This window comes from Oncorhynchus nerka, linkage group LG9a, assembly GCF_034236695.1.
Source record: "Oncorhynchus nerka isolate Pitt River linkage group LG9a, Oner_Uvic_2.0, whole genome shotgun sequence".
In the NCBI taxonomy this organism is placed as follows: Eukaryota; Metazoa; Chordata; class Actinopteri; order Salmoniformes; family Salmonidae; genus Oncorhynchus; species Oncorhynchus nerka.
Window position 1 is genome coordinate 10,912,120 of NC_088404.1, and position 14,292 is coordinate 10,926,411.

At 42.6% G+C, this 14,292-nt stretch overlaps 1 protein-coding gene and 1 long non-coding RNA gene across 3 annotated transcripts; one reads left to right on the forward strand and one right to left on the reverse strand.

Annotated features, from left to right (window-relative positions):
• The first annotated feature begins 1,312 nt into the window (after window positions 1-1,312).
• LOC115116226 (uncharacterized) lies at window positions 1,313-2,855 on the forward strand. Its single transcript, XR_003861512.2, has 3 exons — window positions 1,313-1,758; window positions 1,969-2,531; window positions 2,721-2,855. It is a non-coding gene; the product is annotated as an uncharacterized LOC115116226 (long non-coding RNA).
• Window positions 2,582-14,284, reverse strand: LOC115116224 (cadherin-related family member 3). Of its 2 annotated transcripts, XM_065022303.1 has the most exons (18): window positions 13,150-14,284; window positions 12,750-12,906; window positions 12,585-12,670; window positions 12,052-12,149; window positions 11,577-11,678; window positions 11,202-11,338; window positions 10,728-10,935; window positions 10,367-10,532; window positions 10,116-10,222; window positions 9,859-9,953; window positions 6,818-7,056; window positions 6,442-6,610; window positions 5,580-5,700; window positions 5,279-5,414; window positions 4,485-4,690; window positions 4,198-4,237; window positions 3,800-3,848; window positions 2,582-3,686 (listed from the first exon to the last, which is right to left on the reverse strand). In XM_065022303.1, exons 1-18 carry the CDS (start codon window positions 13,360-13,362, stop codon window positions 3,490-3,492), a joined length of 2,526 nt encoding a protein of 841 aa, XP_064878375.1. In that variant the 5' UTR covers window positions 13,363-14,284; the 3' UTR covers window positions 2,582-3,489. The 2 variants fall into 2 exon arrangements, with proteins under 2 accessions (XP_064878375.1, XP_064878376.1); XM_065022304.1 differs by lacking the exon at window positions 4,198-4,237 and having other exon boundaries at window positions 3,647-3,686.
• Between the last annotated feature and the right edge of the window lie 8 nt (window positions 14,285-14,292).

Here is a 14,292-nt window from a genome sequence, read left to right on the forward strand (position 1 = left end):
AAGGTTATATACCTGAAGGGATAAAGCTATCTGTATGTTCTAGTAATGTCCCTGACAGAGGGTAGCTAGTAGCCTGTCTGTCTGTTCTAGTAATGTCCCTGACAGAGGGTAGCTAGTAACCTGTCTATGTTCTAGTAATGTCCCTGACAGAGGGTAGCTAGTAACCTGTCTGTATGTTCTAGTAATGTCCCTGACAAAGGGTAGCTAGTAGCCTGTCTGTCTGTTCTAGTAATGTCCCTGACAGAGGGTAGCTAGTAGCCTGTCTGTGTGTTATATTAATGTCCCTGACAGAGGGTAGCTAGTAGCCTGTCTGTCTGTTCTAGTAATGTCCCTGACAGAGGGTAGCTAGTAGCCTGTCTGTATGTTCTAGTAATATCCCTGACAGAGGGTAGCTAGTAGCCTGTCTGTGTGTTATATTAATATCCCTGACAGAGGGTAGCTAGTAACCTGTCTGTGTGTTATATTAATATCCCTGACAGAGGGTAGCTAGTAACCTGTCTGTATGTTCTAGTAATGTCCCTGACAGAGGGTAGCTAGTAACCTGTCTGTGTGTTATATTAATATCCCTGACAGAGGGTAGCTAGTAACCTGTCTGTATGTTCTAGTAATGTCCCTGACAGAGGGTAGCTAGTAACCTGTCTGTGTGTTATATTAATATCCCTGACAGAGGGTAGCTAGTAACCTGTCTGTGTGTTATATTAATATCCCTGACAGAGGGTAGCTAGTAGCCTCACCATAGTTTGTGCTGTCTTGCCAACTTGCACAATAAAGAGGAGCTGGAAAGACTGCATAAACAGATCTGGGACCAAGCTCATCAGGTTAATGGGTTTAGACCAAAATCCTTTGGTAAATGCTTAGTCTCAACCTGCTGTAGGCTTGTTTGAACAATACTGTTAATGTCCTCTAATGTATTTGTATACATTTGTTTTAGTTTTCCAGTAATGATTGTGCATTTGAATAGCCCTTTGAGGACTTCTATTCTATCGTCACCTGTCCTGTTCCCCCCCTGGTTAAGGTGCTACTGGTGTAATCGTACTATACCAGAGACTCACCTGATTGGGGGCCTTTGCCTTCTCAGCTGAGTTCATTGTGAGCATCACCATCATGGCCTTCATGTACCGTATGGGGACTGTACTGTACCGTATGGGGACTGTACCGTATGAGGACTGTATGGGGACTGTACCGTACCGTATGGGGACTGTACTGTAACTGTACCGTACCGTATGGGGACTACCGTACCGTATGGGGACTGTACTGTAACTGTACCGTATGGGGACGTATGGGGACTGTACCGTATGGGGACTGTACTGTACCGTATGGGGACCGTACCTGTATGGGGACCGTACCGTATGGGGACTGTACAGACTTATAGTCAGTGCATTTTACTAAGGTAGGTGAGTCAACCACACTAGATAGTACTAGTCATTGTGTGCATATAGTTGTCACACTGGTAATACATATTGGAATCAGGCTCTCACATGATCAGCTGATGGTTAAGCTTTCTGAGTATTTATTCATTAAGACACATAAACAGCAGACCAGGGCTGGCTCCAGGCCACTAGAGGGACCCTGACTCTTACATGTTGTCGTCCCCCAGCCTCTCCTTGTGTGTCTCCTTCCTTCCATTCTGGCAGAACATTGTGGTGATCGTGCTCTTTGCCATCCTGTGGTTGAAGAGTGCGTCGTCATGGGCCAGGGGTCTACAGAGTGTACCCTGGCACAGTGCCGAGGACAGGGAATGGTCTCAACATGTCTGTGGTGAGATAATGTCTTTTCTTTCTCTCTCTATTTCCCCACTGATGTAAAAAATAAACTGATCGAGTGAAAACCAGCCTAATGATGAGCTTCCACCATTGTTTGTTTTCACATGTCAATCTTTTCCGGGTCAGTGCAGATGGAGGCAGAGCCAAGGAGAAGGACAGATTTCTAAGAAATTGAGAAAAAGCCTAACAGTCCTCTCTCTCTCAGATCTGTGGTTCCCTGAACGTGGTTCTGTGGGTGGGCAACACCTGGGTCCCCGATAAAGAGACCCCATGGCACGACATGGACAGACTGCCCTGCACCAGAGCCTAGGGATTGAGCACAGACCTTATATGAGCCCCCTTCGCCATCCACTGATGCCCTCATCAGCAACAGTGCCCGCAGAGGAGAGGTGGTATGGTGCCCTTGCAGGGACAAACTTTAAAATAAAAAAATGTTTTACTTCCTCTGAGTTGCTCTTGTCACATTAAAAAAATGTTTTGTGTCTGTAAACAGTTATTATTCTATTACTGTATCTGTTTCCTTCAACCTTTAGCTTTTTAATCACAATGTTGCTTTCTGTCCATCCACTGACATGTAATATGCTTTGGTCATTTAGAATCTTTGGTCACTTGGAATCTTTGGTCACTTGGAATATTCTTTCATGTACAATACTGAATGTATTAGATATTATTATTGTGTTTGTATCTCTCTCAGGACAATCCCAGACAATGAATTGCCTTGATGAAGTCTGTGACTGTAAACTGCTTCAAAATCGTGATGTATCATGGGTAAATTGTGACTGACCTAATCTATAAAAAAACATAATATTGAGTAGATATTTATGATACAAGGTGATTTATTGTAGATCAGTCAGTCTTGACTCGACTTCAAAGTCGGCTGCAATGTGGAAGGTGTTGTTTACTTGTCTAATCCCTGCGATTAAATGATTAAATGATCACGGATGCTTCTCTTCCCAGGAGTATCTGAAGAACAACTGTGTCATTCGACTGCTGAGAACTTCCATACGTGAAGAAAAGGGCCTGACCAATGATGAAGGGTCTGACTGTAGTGCCCAACTGTTAGTTGATGGCCTGTGGAGGACCGGTCTTTTAACATTGAAAAAGTAGATTATAGCAACTTTCTTTGCAATTATGAAAATGTTATTTGATTATTTTCTGTGTGATAATACTTATTTTCTCTCTGAGCATTTCAAAACAGACCAAAAGACACAGTTATGGTAGAAAGAAGGGTGGCAGGATTAGTGTATCTTCAGTAGGACAGTTGGTTACACTCGACTTTGGTGAATGACGGCAACGGTCTGTGTAACATAGCAACGCCAGAGCAGTTTTAATCTAGATAAGCGTTGACAGGTTATATTTATTTGTCTGTTATCTTGATTTACAAACCTGTTACCAGGTCATTTTATGACCCGACCCAGCTTGCACTAATGTACAACGTATTTGAGTATCTCTGCACGTACATTATCTGCACAAACGTTTACACAACTGTTGTAAAGGCTAAACATTTTTCCCATGCTTGACTATAATAATGATTTGAAAGATTTCTAAACACACAAGTAATGTATTATATGTCAGTGAGGACTCCGACTTCAGACATGTTGGGCCTTCCCCTAGTTGTCATGGGTACCATATCTAACTTTACGCCTCCTTCTGCAAAGAGCAGCCCTTGCAGACTGCCCAGACGTTTATCTGCTCTGACTGGACCAGGGAGATTCTGTGGCCCTGCCTACTCCCTCACTGATTGGCCAGTGCTAGCCCTCCCACTCCTAGCCTGTGATTGGGCAGAATGACCATGCTGACCATGAGGAATGACCATGCTGCTGCTCTCTGGCTGTATCATAGGGACAGACTCAGACACAGTGGTGACGTCCTTCCAGCGTCTGGCTCCAGACTTACTGTTGTACTCGTACACCCTCCCTGTGACTGAAAAATGTTTAAAAATAAATAATTAAATATATATATATAAAAATTGCTAAAGGTCAGAATGAGGTTTTATATCATCTCAGAACAGATAACAGGAAATGAGAGAAACTTACCAGGATCAACTTCCTCTCCATCAAATACAGTGTTGATCTTGATCACTTCCTGGAATAGAGAGCGTGTGTATATAGAGAGGACAGTCACCAACAATTTAATAGAGGTCCTAGAACACAGTGGCACTTTAACAGACTGTAGCCAGACTGTAGGTAGACTGTAGCCAGACTGTAGCTAGACTGTAGCCAGACTGTAACCAGACTGTAGCTAGACTAGCCAGACTAGGTAGACTGTAGCCAGACTGTAGGTAGACTGTAGCCAGACTGTAGCCAGACTGTAGCCAGACTGTAGGTAGACTGTAGGTAGACTGTAGCTAGACTAGCCAGACTGTAGGTAGACTGTAGCCAGACTGTAGGTAGACTGTAGCCAGACTGTAGCTAGACTGTAGGTAAACTCTTACCATTAATATTTCCCTCTTTGGAGGTGTTGGTTCTGGGATCCTATGTGACAGAAAAAAGAAAATATATCATATCTGTTATCAACAATGTAACGTTTCCCCCCCGCGGCCATGTAACGACTCCCCATGTAACGATTCCCCCGCGGCCATGTAACGATTCCCCCCCGCGGCCATGTAACGATTCCCCCACAGCTTGGCTCAGCAGGAAAAACTGGTTGAAAGGACATCAACAACATCATTTCAACCAGCTTTGCCTACTGGGAGATGTAGTATTTCAGTTTAATACTCACAGTACTTCCTGGTCTTCCCGGGGCCTGGGTACGCAGCAGGAGCAGTCACTGTGCTTAAGAGCCTTGTAGAGCTTCCCACAGAGGTGATACAGCAGGTATGAGAGTAAACCAAGCAGTAGCATGGTCCCCAGAGCAATGACAAACCATATATACCAGTCGTCAATGCTGTACGTGTTCTCTGTGACGGTGATGTATGTTACACGAGGCTGCAAGGGAAAGGTTAACTGTGGTGGCGCTAGTCTGTGCTGTGAGGAAATTCACATCAACATTTGTTGGTCAGAGTAGATGGAGGAAAGAGGGAAATGGTTGTTATGGTAACACTACTAATGTCCTTATTCAAATCGAAATGTTATTTGTCACATGCGGCGACTACAATAGTGAAATGCTCACTTTTACAAGCCCCTTAAATCCAACAATGCAGTTTTAAGAAAATAAAGATAAGAAAATATTTATAAATAAACTAAAGTAAAACTTTTTTTTTTTTTTTAGTTTATTACACAATAAAATAACAATAATGAGGCTATATACAGGGGATACCGTATAATGTGCGGGGGTTCAGGTTAGTCGGGTAATTTGTACATTGTTAAAAATAAAAAACAATGCAAAAAAAAGTAAATAGCACAATTGGTTAGGAGTCCGAATAGTGGTTGGAGTGTAGGAGGTCCCTGAGCACAGCTCGGGTCTCCGTGACCAAAGGCAGCAACCGTAACCACTGCTTTCAGAAAGAAATGCCCCTGGGGGAGTGGTGATCTGACTTTACGCTAGGTTCATTAAAGTATAGAGATAAGGCTTACTATAGTTGTAGTGGTGACGGTGGTGAGGTCAGGGTCCACTACTAGGATATTGATGATGACTGTGCCAGTCTGGGTCAGACCTCTCGGCACAGACCCTGCAGACCGCAGGTTCCCATCAGAAACCAGCACAGTCAGGCTGTATCCACCAACCATTCAACCATATAAAGTTACAAGGTAAGACTACATGTGACCATCACGGTCAGATAGTTTCTCAGTTCAGAGTGCATTGTACAGTATCTGTTTGACAGACTGATAGTTGTTCAGACTGATAAGAGCACCAATAGTAGTTAGCATATCTGACCTGTAGTACCAGACCCGGTCCAGGCCACTCTCATAGTCAAAGGGCTCCTTCAGGAAGAGTCTGGTGACGTTGGTGCCAGAGGAAGGTGAGAACACAAAATGGTTGTTCAGGTTGCTGGCCCCTATAGGGAAACATTTTGGGGAAATATTAAGCTTATATATTTATAAAAGTTAAGTATGTCAGACCAGTCTTCTAGGATCATATCTAGAGGTTTCTCAGTTAGCTCAGAGCTGGTATTTATAAAGCTCAGAGTAGGAGTGCTAATTACATCTACAGGGCATTCGGAAACTATTCAAACCTTTTGACTTTTTCCACATTTTGTTTACGTTACAGCCTTATTCTAAAATTGATTAAATTGTAAGCTTGTAGCATCATACCCAAGAAGGCTCAAGGCTCGAATATCTGCCAAAGGTGTCTCAACAAAGTACTGAGTAAAGGGTCTGAATACTTATGTAAATGTGATATTTCATTTTTTTTTTTTATACATTTGCAAAAATGTCTAAAAACCAGTTTTTGCTTTGTCATTGTGGGGTATTGTGTAGATATTGATGAGGGGGAAAAAGGATTTAATCTATTTTTATTTTACAAAATGGAAAAGAAATACTTTCCCAAATGCACTGTACGTCATTTAGAAAACAGTCCTCTATAGTGCGACTGACTGCATACATTTTCATACTGGTCTCCCTGTGGGAATCAAACCCACAATGCCATGCTCTACCAACTGAGCCACAACAGACCAAGTCATCTCAAATTCAGTTTTGCCTTTTGTGTCATATTAGATCATTTAGACGGAGGAACCTGATCCTAGAGCAGCATTCGTACTGAAATGCTTTCTGAATACGGGCCTAGAGGCCGGCAGTACCCGAGATAGAGTAGATGAAGGAGGCTGAAGGGGAGTCCCTGTCTGAGCAGGTCATGATGAAGCCCTGGATGTTGGAGCCTGTCCTCAGGTCCTTGGGGACTATTAGATGTGTCTGGTTGGGGCCACACAGTGGAGGCTCGTCATTGGCCTCTGTGATGTTGATAGTGACCTAAACAAAACGCACAAATCACCAATACATGCATATTTATTTTTAATTACCAGGTAAGAACCATTGAAGATAAATACTCCTGTTGCTAGGGCAACCTGGAAGGCGAAAAAAGAAGAAGTGATTGGATAAAACAGGCACTGGACTGTGTTTACATCATTAGGAATAATGTCTTGTTATGTCAATATAAAGGTCACCGGGCCGTGGTACCGTAGTGGTGGCAATGAGCGGACTGATGGGGTCCCCATCCTCAGCTCTGATGACCAGGCTGTAGGTCTGGGTGGTCTCGTAGTCTGGCCGGGTCAGTAGGGCGAGACTCCCCAGCTTGGGGTCCAGGGAGAAGATGTTAGACAGGCCACCAGTTCCTCCACCAGAGATCAGGGAGTAACGGACGCCGGTGGCAGGGAGGTCTCTGTCCGTAGCTTTCACTGATCCTATCACCGTTCCACCTGGTGGGAGAGGCCCAAACATAGCAATGAGCTCAGTGTAGTGTAGTTGTTATTGTTGTAGTGTAGTGTAGTTGTTATTGTTGTAGTGTAGTTGGTATAGGTGTGGTGTAGTGTAGTTGGTATTGTTGTAGTGTAGTTGGTATAGGTGTGGTGAAGTCGCTCTGGATAAGAGCGTCTGCTAAATGACTTAAATGTAAATGTTGTGTATTGTTGTTGTAGTGTAGGTGTGGTGTAGTTGTTATTGTTGTAGTGTAGTTGGTATAGGTGTGGTGTAGTTGGTATTGTTGTGGTGTAGTTGGTATAGGTGTGGTGTAGTGTAGTTGGTATTGTTGTAGTGTAGTTGGTATAGGTGTGGTGTAGTTGTTATTGTTGTAGTGTAGTTGGTATAGGTGTGGTGTAGTTGTTGGTGTAGTTGGTATAGGTGTGGTGTAGTTGGTATTGTTGTGGTGTAGTTGGTATAGGTGTGGTGTAGTTGGTATTGTTGTGGTGTAGTTGGTATAGGTGTGGTGTGGTTGGTATTGTTGTAGTGTAGTTGGTATAGGTGTGGTGTAGTTGTGTATTGTTGTTGTAGTGTAGTTGGTAGAGGTGTGGTGGTGTGGTTGTTATTGTTTGTTAGTTGTAGGTGTGGTGTAGTTGGTATTGGTGTGGTGTAGTTGGTATAGGTGTGGTTAGTTGGTATTGTTGTGGTGTAGTTAGGTGTATTGTTGTAGTGTAGTTGTTATTGTTGTAGTGTAGTTGGTATTGTTGTAGTGTAGTTGGTATAGGTGTGGTGTAGTGTAGTTGTTATTGTTGTAGTGTAGTTGGTATAGGTGTGGTGTAGTTGGTATTGTTGTGGTGTAGTTGGTATAGGTGTGGTGTGGTGTAGTTGGTATTGTTGTGGTGTAGTTGGTATAGGTGTGGTGTAGTTGGTATTGTTGTGGTGTAGTTGGTATAGGTGTGGTGTAGTTGTTATTGTTGTAGTGTAGTTGGTATAGGTGTGGTGTAGTTGTTATTGTTGTGGTGTAGTGTAGTTGGTATTGTTGTGGTGTAGTTGGTATAGGTGTGGTGTGGTGTAGTTGTTATTGTTGTAGGGTAGTTGGTATAGGTGTGGTGTAGTTGTTATTGTTGTAGTGTAGTTGGTATAGGTGTGGTGTGGTGTAGTGTTATTGTTTGTGTAGTTGGTTAGGTGTAGTGTAGTTGGTATAGGTGTGGTGTAGTTGTATTGTTGTGGTGTAGTTGGTATAGGTGTGGTGTAGTTGGTATTGTTGTGGTGTAGTTGGTATAGGTGTGGTGTAGTTGGTATTGTTGTGGTGTAGTTGGTATAGTTGTGGTGTGGTGTAGTTGTTATTGTTGTAGGGTAGTTGGTATAGGTGTGGTGTAGTTGTTATTGTTGTAGTGTAGTTGGTATAGGTGTGGTGTAGTTGGTATTGTTGTGGTGTAGTTGGTATAGGTGTGGTGTAGTTGTTATTGTTGTGGTGTAGTTGGTATAGGTGTGGTGTAGTTGGTATTGTTGTGGTGTAGTTGGTATAGGTGTGGTGTGGTGTAGTTGTTATTGTTTAGGGTAGTTGGTGTGGTGTAGTTGTTATTGTTGTAGTGTAGTTGGTATAGGTGTGGTGTAGTTGGTATTGTTGTGGTGTAGTTGGTATAGGTGTGGTGTAGTTGGTATTGTTGTAGTGTAGTTGGTATAGGTGTGGTGTAGTTGGTATAGGTGTGGTGTTGTTGTTATTGTTGTAGTGTAGTTGGTATAGGTGTGGTGTAGTTGTTATTGTTGTAGTGTAGTTGGTATAGGTGTGGTGTAGTGTAGTTGGTATTGTTGTGGTGTAGTTGGTATAGGTGTGGTGTAGTTGGTATAGGTGTGGTGTAGTTGTTATTGTTGTAGTGTAGTTGGTATAGGTGTGGTGTAGTTGGTATAGGTGTAGTGTAGTTGGTATAGGTGTGGTGTAGTTGGTATAGGTGTGGTGTAGTTGGTATAGGTGTGGTGTAGTTGGTATTGTTGTGGTGTAGTTGTATTGTTGTGGTGTAGTTGGTTAGGGTATAGGTGTGGTGTAGTTGGTATTGTTGTGGTGTAGTTGGTATAGGTGTGGTGTAGTTGGTTAGGTGTGGTTGTTGTAGTAGTGTAGTTGGTATAGGTGTGGTGTAGTTGGTATTGTTGTGTGGTATAGGTGTGGTGTAGTTGTTATTGTTGTAGTTGGTATAGGTGTGGTGTAGTGTAGTTGGTATTGTTGGAGTGTAGTTGGTATAGGTGTGGTGTACACCTGCAGCAAAGGTGGCAAGCAGTCATCAGTATCATTACTTTGGCTGTACCTGGTCCCAGATTGCATTGTGTCAAATCTGGGCCCAGACAATGTTATAGTTGTTGCAGTTATAGTTGTAGTGTAGTTGCTGTAGTGTAGTTGTTATAGTTTTAGTGTAGTTGTTGTTGTTATAGCTGTAGTGTTATAGTTGTAGTGTAGTTGTTGTAGTTATTGTTTTAGTGTAGTTGTTGTAGTGTAGTTATTGTTTTAGTGTAGTTATTATAGTTGTAGTGTTGTTGCTGTAGTGTAGTTATTGTTTTAGTGTAGTTATTATAGTTGTAGTGTTGTTGCTGTAGTGTAGTTATTGTTTTAGTGTAGTTATTATAGTTGTAGTGTAGCTGTTATTGTTTTAGTGTAGTTATTGTTTTAGTGTAGTTATTGTTTTAGTGTAGTTATTGTAGTTGTAGTGTAGCTGTTATTGTTTTAGTGTAGTTATTGTTTTAGTGTAGTTATTATAGTTGTAGTGTAGCTGTTATTGTTTTAGTGTAGTTATTGTTTTAGTGTAGTTATTGTAGGTGTAGTAACTTACGTCCAAGAAGCTCAGAGATTCTGTAGAAATACGATGGAGGACTAAACACAGGGGGAAACTCATTCACAGGTGTCACCGTCACATAGATGTATGCACTACCTGCAAAGCACCATGGGAATCAGAGTTCAAAATGAGTTTGAGTGGTAGGGGGAAAAAAATCACACTACTGTACTTTGTGATATACAATTGTGTTCCGTCTAGTCAGTCAGTCACCTAATAATAAAAATAAACAAGCAAACCAGCAAATAAACAGTCACCTACCTTTTAGGTTGGACTCATCCTTATCCTCAGCCACAGCCAACAGGCTGTATTCATTACCATCAAGCAGGTTACTGGGATCCTCAAGGTCTAGGTTTCCTTTGAGCTGTACGGGGACAGAATTGTAAACAACCTCATGTAAGTATACATTTGTGACTCTGTATGAATGGGATTCATTCAGTATCTTTATACTTTCATTTCACTGGTCAGGAAAAACTCCTGTCCCTTTAAATATTAATATTCTGCTTACTACGATCTGATTGGATCCCGTGGGTTCCAGAGCAAAGCGGTTAGCGCAGCCCAGACAGGACAGGCCAGTGAACAGGAACTCTCTGAAGGCCTTCTCAACGTCATTATCTGTACACGTTACCGTGGTGATCAGGGCCCCAGGTTTTTCCGTCTCAGACACTGCCACCCTGGATCCAGTCAAAGGAAATGATGCAATGCATACATAGCAATAATGGCTGCTGCCTTCGTGCACATACTAGTGTCAGCATGGCTTCAAATCAAAGCCACATCTCGTCTGACACACACTCCTTTCCTACTTAACTGTCTATCTGTTGGATACAATACTGAAGAAAAAAAGATAAACAACAGTATAAAAATATGACCTCTGTGCATCTGGGGAGCAGATGGGAGGGTTGTCGTTAATGTCCGTGACGGTGATGGTCAGAGTGATGGTGTTGGTCAGGGTGATGGTGTTGGAGGGAGGAGCAGAGGGGCTGGAGGTGGCTGTCACAAGGACCGTTATTACGGGGTCCTCCCTGAGAGGAGCTGAGTCACGGTCCATCCTGTTGGCTATAGTCACCAGGCCATTGTCTGAGACATGGGACAGGCCAAAACACAGGCATGCACACACACACACACAGTGAGCATTTAAAAACAATCTAAATCATGTTGATTGTTTAAAAAAAACAAATATTGGGTTGTGAAGCTGGACTCCTACTGTATGTCCACATTAAAACTGAAAATTACAATCTTCACTAATTGATCGCAGAACAAATTCCTTTTTTAGTTATGGTCAATTATCGATATTTTGTTGAAGTGCGGTAAGCATGTAGAGGATGACTGAGCAGTGAACTCACATCTGTGTATAGCCAGGTAGTTGTTGGTGCCGATGCTGTAGATGACGTACAAGGAGTCACCGGGCACCACTGCTGTGATGTTGGTCACGATAAACCCTGGACTCAGCTCCTCAGAGACTGTGAAGTCTGTGATTGTACTGCATAGGACATAAAACACACACAGATATACAGCTAAACAACAACAACAACAATGGGTACAGTCATACAGAAATCAAAACAGCTAAATGAGAAAAGCACAATTTCAACCAGTGTGCTAATTACAACCGTTTATGACAGATATTTTTGAAACTATAAACAAATTCACTTTTATTAACGATGTGTATGAGTATTTTCTAAAGTAAAGTGTTACTAAAGTAATCAACAGTAATTACTGACTTTAGGAACTGAGGTTTATCATCGTTCCTGTTGACGATGTTGATGACCAGTGTTCTGGATACGCTGTTGTTTCCATCACTCACTGTCAGGTTGAAGGCATAGCTGCAGGACACAGAATGCAGGACACAGAATGCACGATACAGAATGCAGGACACAGAATGCACGATACAGAATGCAGGACACAGAATGCACGAAACAGAATGTAGGACACAGAATGCACGACACAGAATGCACGACACAGAATGCACGACACAGAATGCACGACACAGAATGTAGGACACAGAATGCAGGACACAGAATGCAGGACACAGAAGAATTAGAATGTAACGTTTACAAGACATCACTACACACTGACATAATGCTGTGGTATGCTGTTAGCGACATCGGTGGAGAGACATTTTCAACGGCACAGTACCCAATCCTCTGGTATAGAATATTATAATGTGATGTCTGTGTGCAGGAGACACATCTCTACCTTCTGGGGTCAGTCAGGTAGTTGAACTGTTTAGTTGTAGTCAGGAATCCTGAGCCAACGTCAATATGAAACTCTGTGTTTGACGGGGTCAGTGTAAACTAAAATACACAACAACATGTAAGTCAGATATTTCAACTAATAAACAGACAGTATATGTGTCAGGGTTGCACAGTAAATTAAACTTCGATACGGTCAATTTCAATTTACTTCCTAACTGAATTGAAATTTACCCAACACCTAGTATGTGAGAGAGAGAGAGAGAGAGAGAGAGAGAGAGAGAGAGAAAGAGAGAGAGAGAGAGAGAGAAAGAGAGAAAGAGAGAGAGAGAGAGAGAGAGAGAGAGAGAGAGAGAAAGAGAGAGAAAGAGAGAGAGAGAGAGAGAGAGAAAGAGAGAGAGAGAGAGAGAGAGAGAGAGAGAGAGAGAGAGAGAGAGAGAGAGAGAGAGAGAGAGAGAGAGAGAAAGAGAGAGAGAGAGAGAGAGAGAGAGAGAGAGAGAGAGAGAAAGAGAGAGAGAGAGAAAAAGTAAGTCATACAGTCACAGGCTGGTTCTCCGGATCAGAGACTGTTGGCCTGTAGATCTGTCCTGGTGGGGATTTCTCCAGAACATACAGGACAGACTCTTGAGAGGGTACAGGAATACACAGGAGGTTAAAATGGGCTGTGTAAGTCATAATAACCATATCACACACACACAGTACCTTCATCTAGGAATACAGGGGGTTCGTTGACATCAGTTAGGATCACTGTGAGTCTCTGGAGAGCCAGGTCCTTCGTACTGTCCACAGCGAGGATTTGAAGGACAAAGCTGTTGGGTGACGTCTCAAAATCCAAGTTGGTGGTACCTGTTACTGTCACCTGTATACAGAACGGAAAATGTATCATGAAGTCATCCACCTTCACTCTTACTTTGCAAGACATGGCGTTTCTTCTGGGAGGGGCTGTATCAGACCTGGGTTTAAATATCATTTGAAATCATTTTCAAATAAGTCTCAAAGGCACAAACCCCATCCAAATAGACAGGCTGAAAGAAATGCTCAAAGTATTTGATGATCTGGTACCCATGAGGCCTTACTAGGGTAGTATTGAGCAATGCCTCACCTGTGCTTTGTTAGTGTTGATCATAGACACAGTGAATTGGTTGGTGAGGGGATCAGAGTTGAGTATCCTGGGGTATCCTGATGCCAAGCTGGCACCCGGGGACAGAGCCACCTGGAAGCTGTAGGTCACAGTGCCAGCCTTGCTGTTCTCTGCCAGTCTAGCTGTGCCTGGCAGGCCTATCAACGAAACCTCTGGAGCCGAGCCTGAAAGCATCCGCAGAGGAAATGAACACCAGTTAATGAGACCGAGGCAGTGGTCAGTAGGCACCAAACAGAATAAAATGGCACTAAATAAAATTTAAAACAAGGATGTGATGTCTGATTCTGAAAGTGTCAAAAAAAAAAAAAATGCTTGTTTGTTTTTCATTGCAAAACGCTTTACTACGGTGTGCCTTAATGAACATGACCCAGGAAAAGTCATACAAAACCTATTCAAAATGAGCAGCTCGAAAGTACAGTGTAAAGAAAACACTTTGACAGAGGACAGTCTGGATGTAGTGGTCTTACCTCGTATCATCCACATGCCCAGGGTCAGGCTCAGTAGGAGTTTGAAATCCTTGTCCATTTCTCTCGTCAAGTATCCTCTCAAAAGCCTTATGCTACACCAAAGTAAGTTTGAGTGTGTACTCTACTTGGGACTATTGCAGTTTGGTTACTGGAAGGCTAGACTTTCTACTCTTACTGTAGGCTGTGTTGCTAGAGTCCTGTTGTGTTGGTAGATACAGGAGTTTATGGTCTTTACCTTCTGATATGCGAGTCACACCAACTGTAAGTACAAGCCATTTCCTCTACCTTATGAACTCAGATGGAGGACTGAATTCTCCAACATATTTAAACAGAGCTGATTGTGAGCCGACTCTGAACTAGTCCCTGTGTATACAACAAAGACCATGTTTGAGAGGTGTCCACTGTTCACAAAGAGGATGTCTTTGGAGATATCTGCAACATTTCGTTCTGCATATGTAAAACTTGATTCACTAAAATGGAATATTGATCAGAGAATCTCTGAAAAGTTCTGTTTACAGCTAAACACATTAATTAACGTGATCGGATTCCTTAGATACAGAGTTAGTTTGGTATCTAGGGCAAGGCCACTAGTGGAATACACCACTGGTCAATGACTAGAAGGAACTCAACCTTTCAA

Excerpts from the sequence above, each read along its gene's own strand:
- LOC115116224 (XM_065022303.1), bottom strand. The coding sequence starts at position 13,362 with ATGCTTTCAGGCTCGGCTCCAGAGGTTTCGTTGATAGGCCTGCCAGGC. Across the intron at positions 4,691-5,278 it reads CCGTCACCACTACAACTATA|CCTCGTGTAACATACATCAC; the intron begins GTAAGCCTTATC and ends TTTCCCTTGCAG. Across the intron at positions 3,687-3,799 it reads TGGAGAGGAAGTTGATCCTG|TCACAGGGAGGGTGTACGAG; the intron begins GTAAGTTTCTCT and ends AACATTTTTCAG.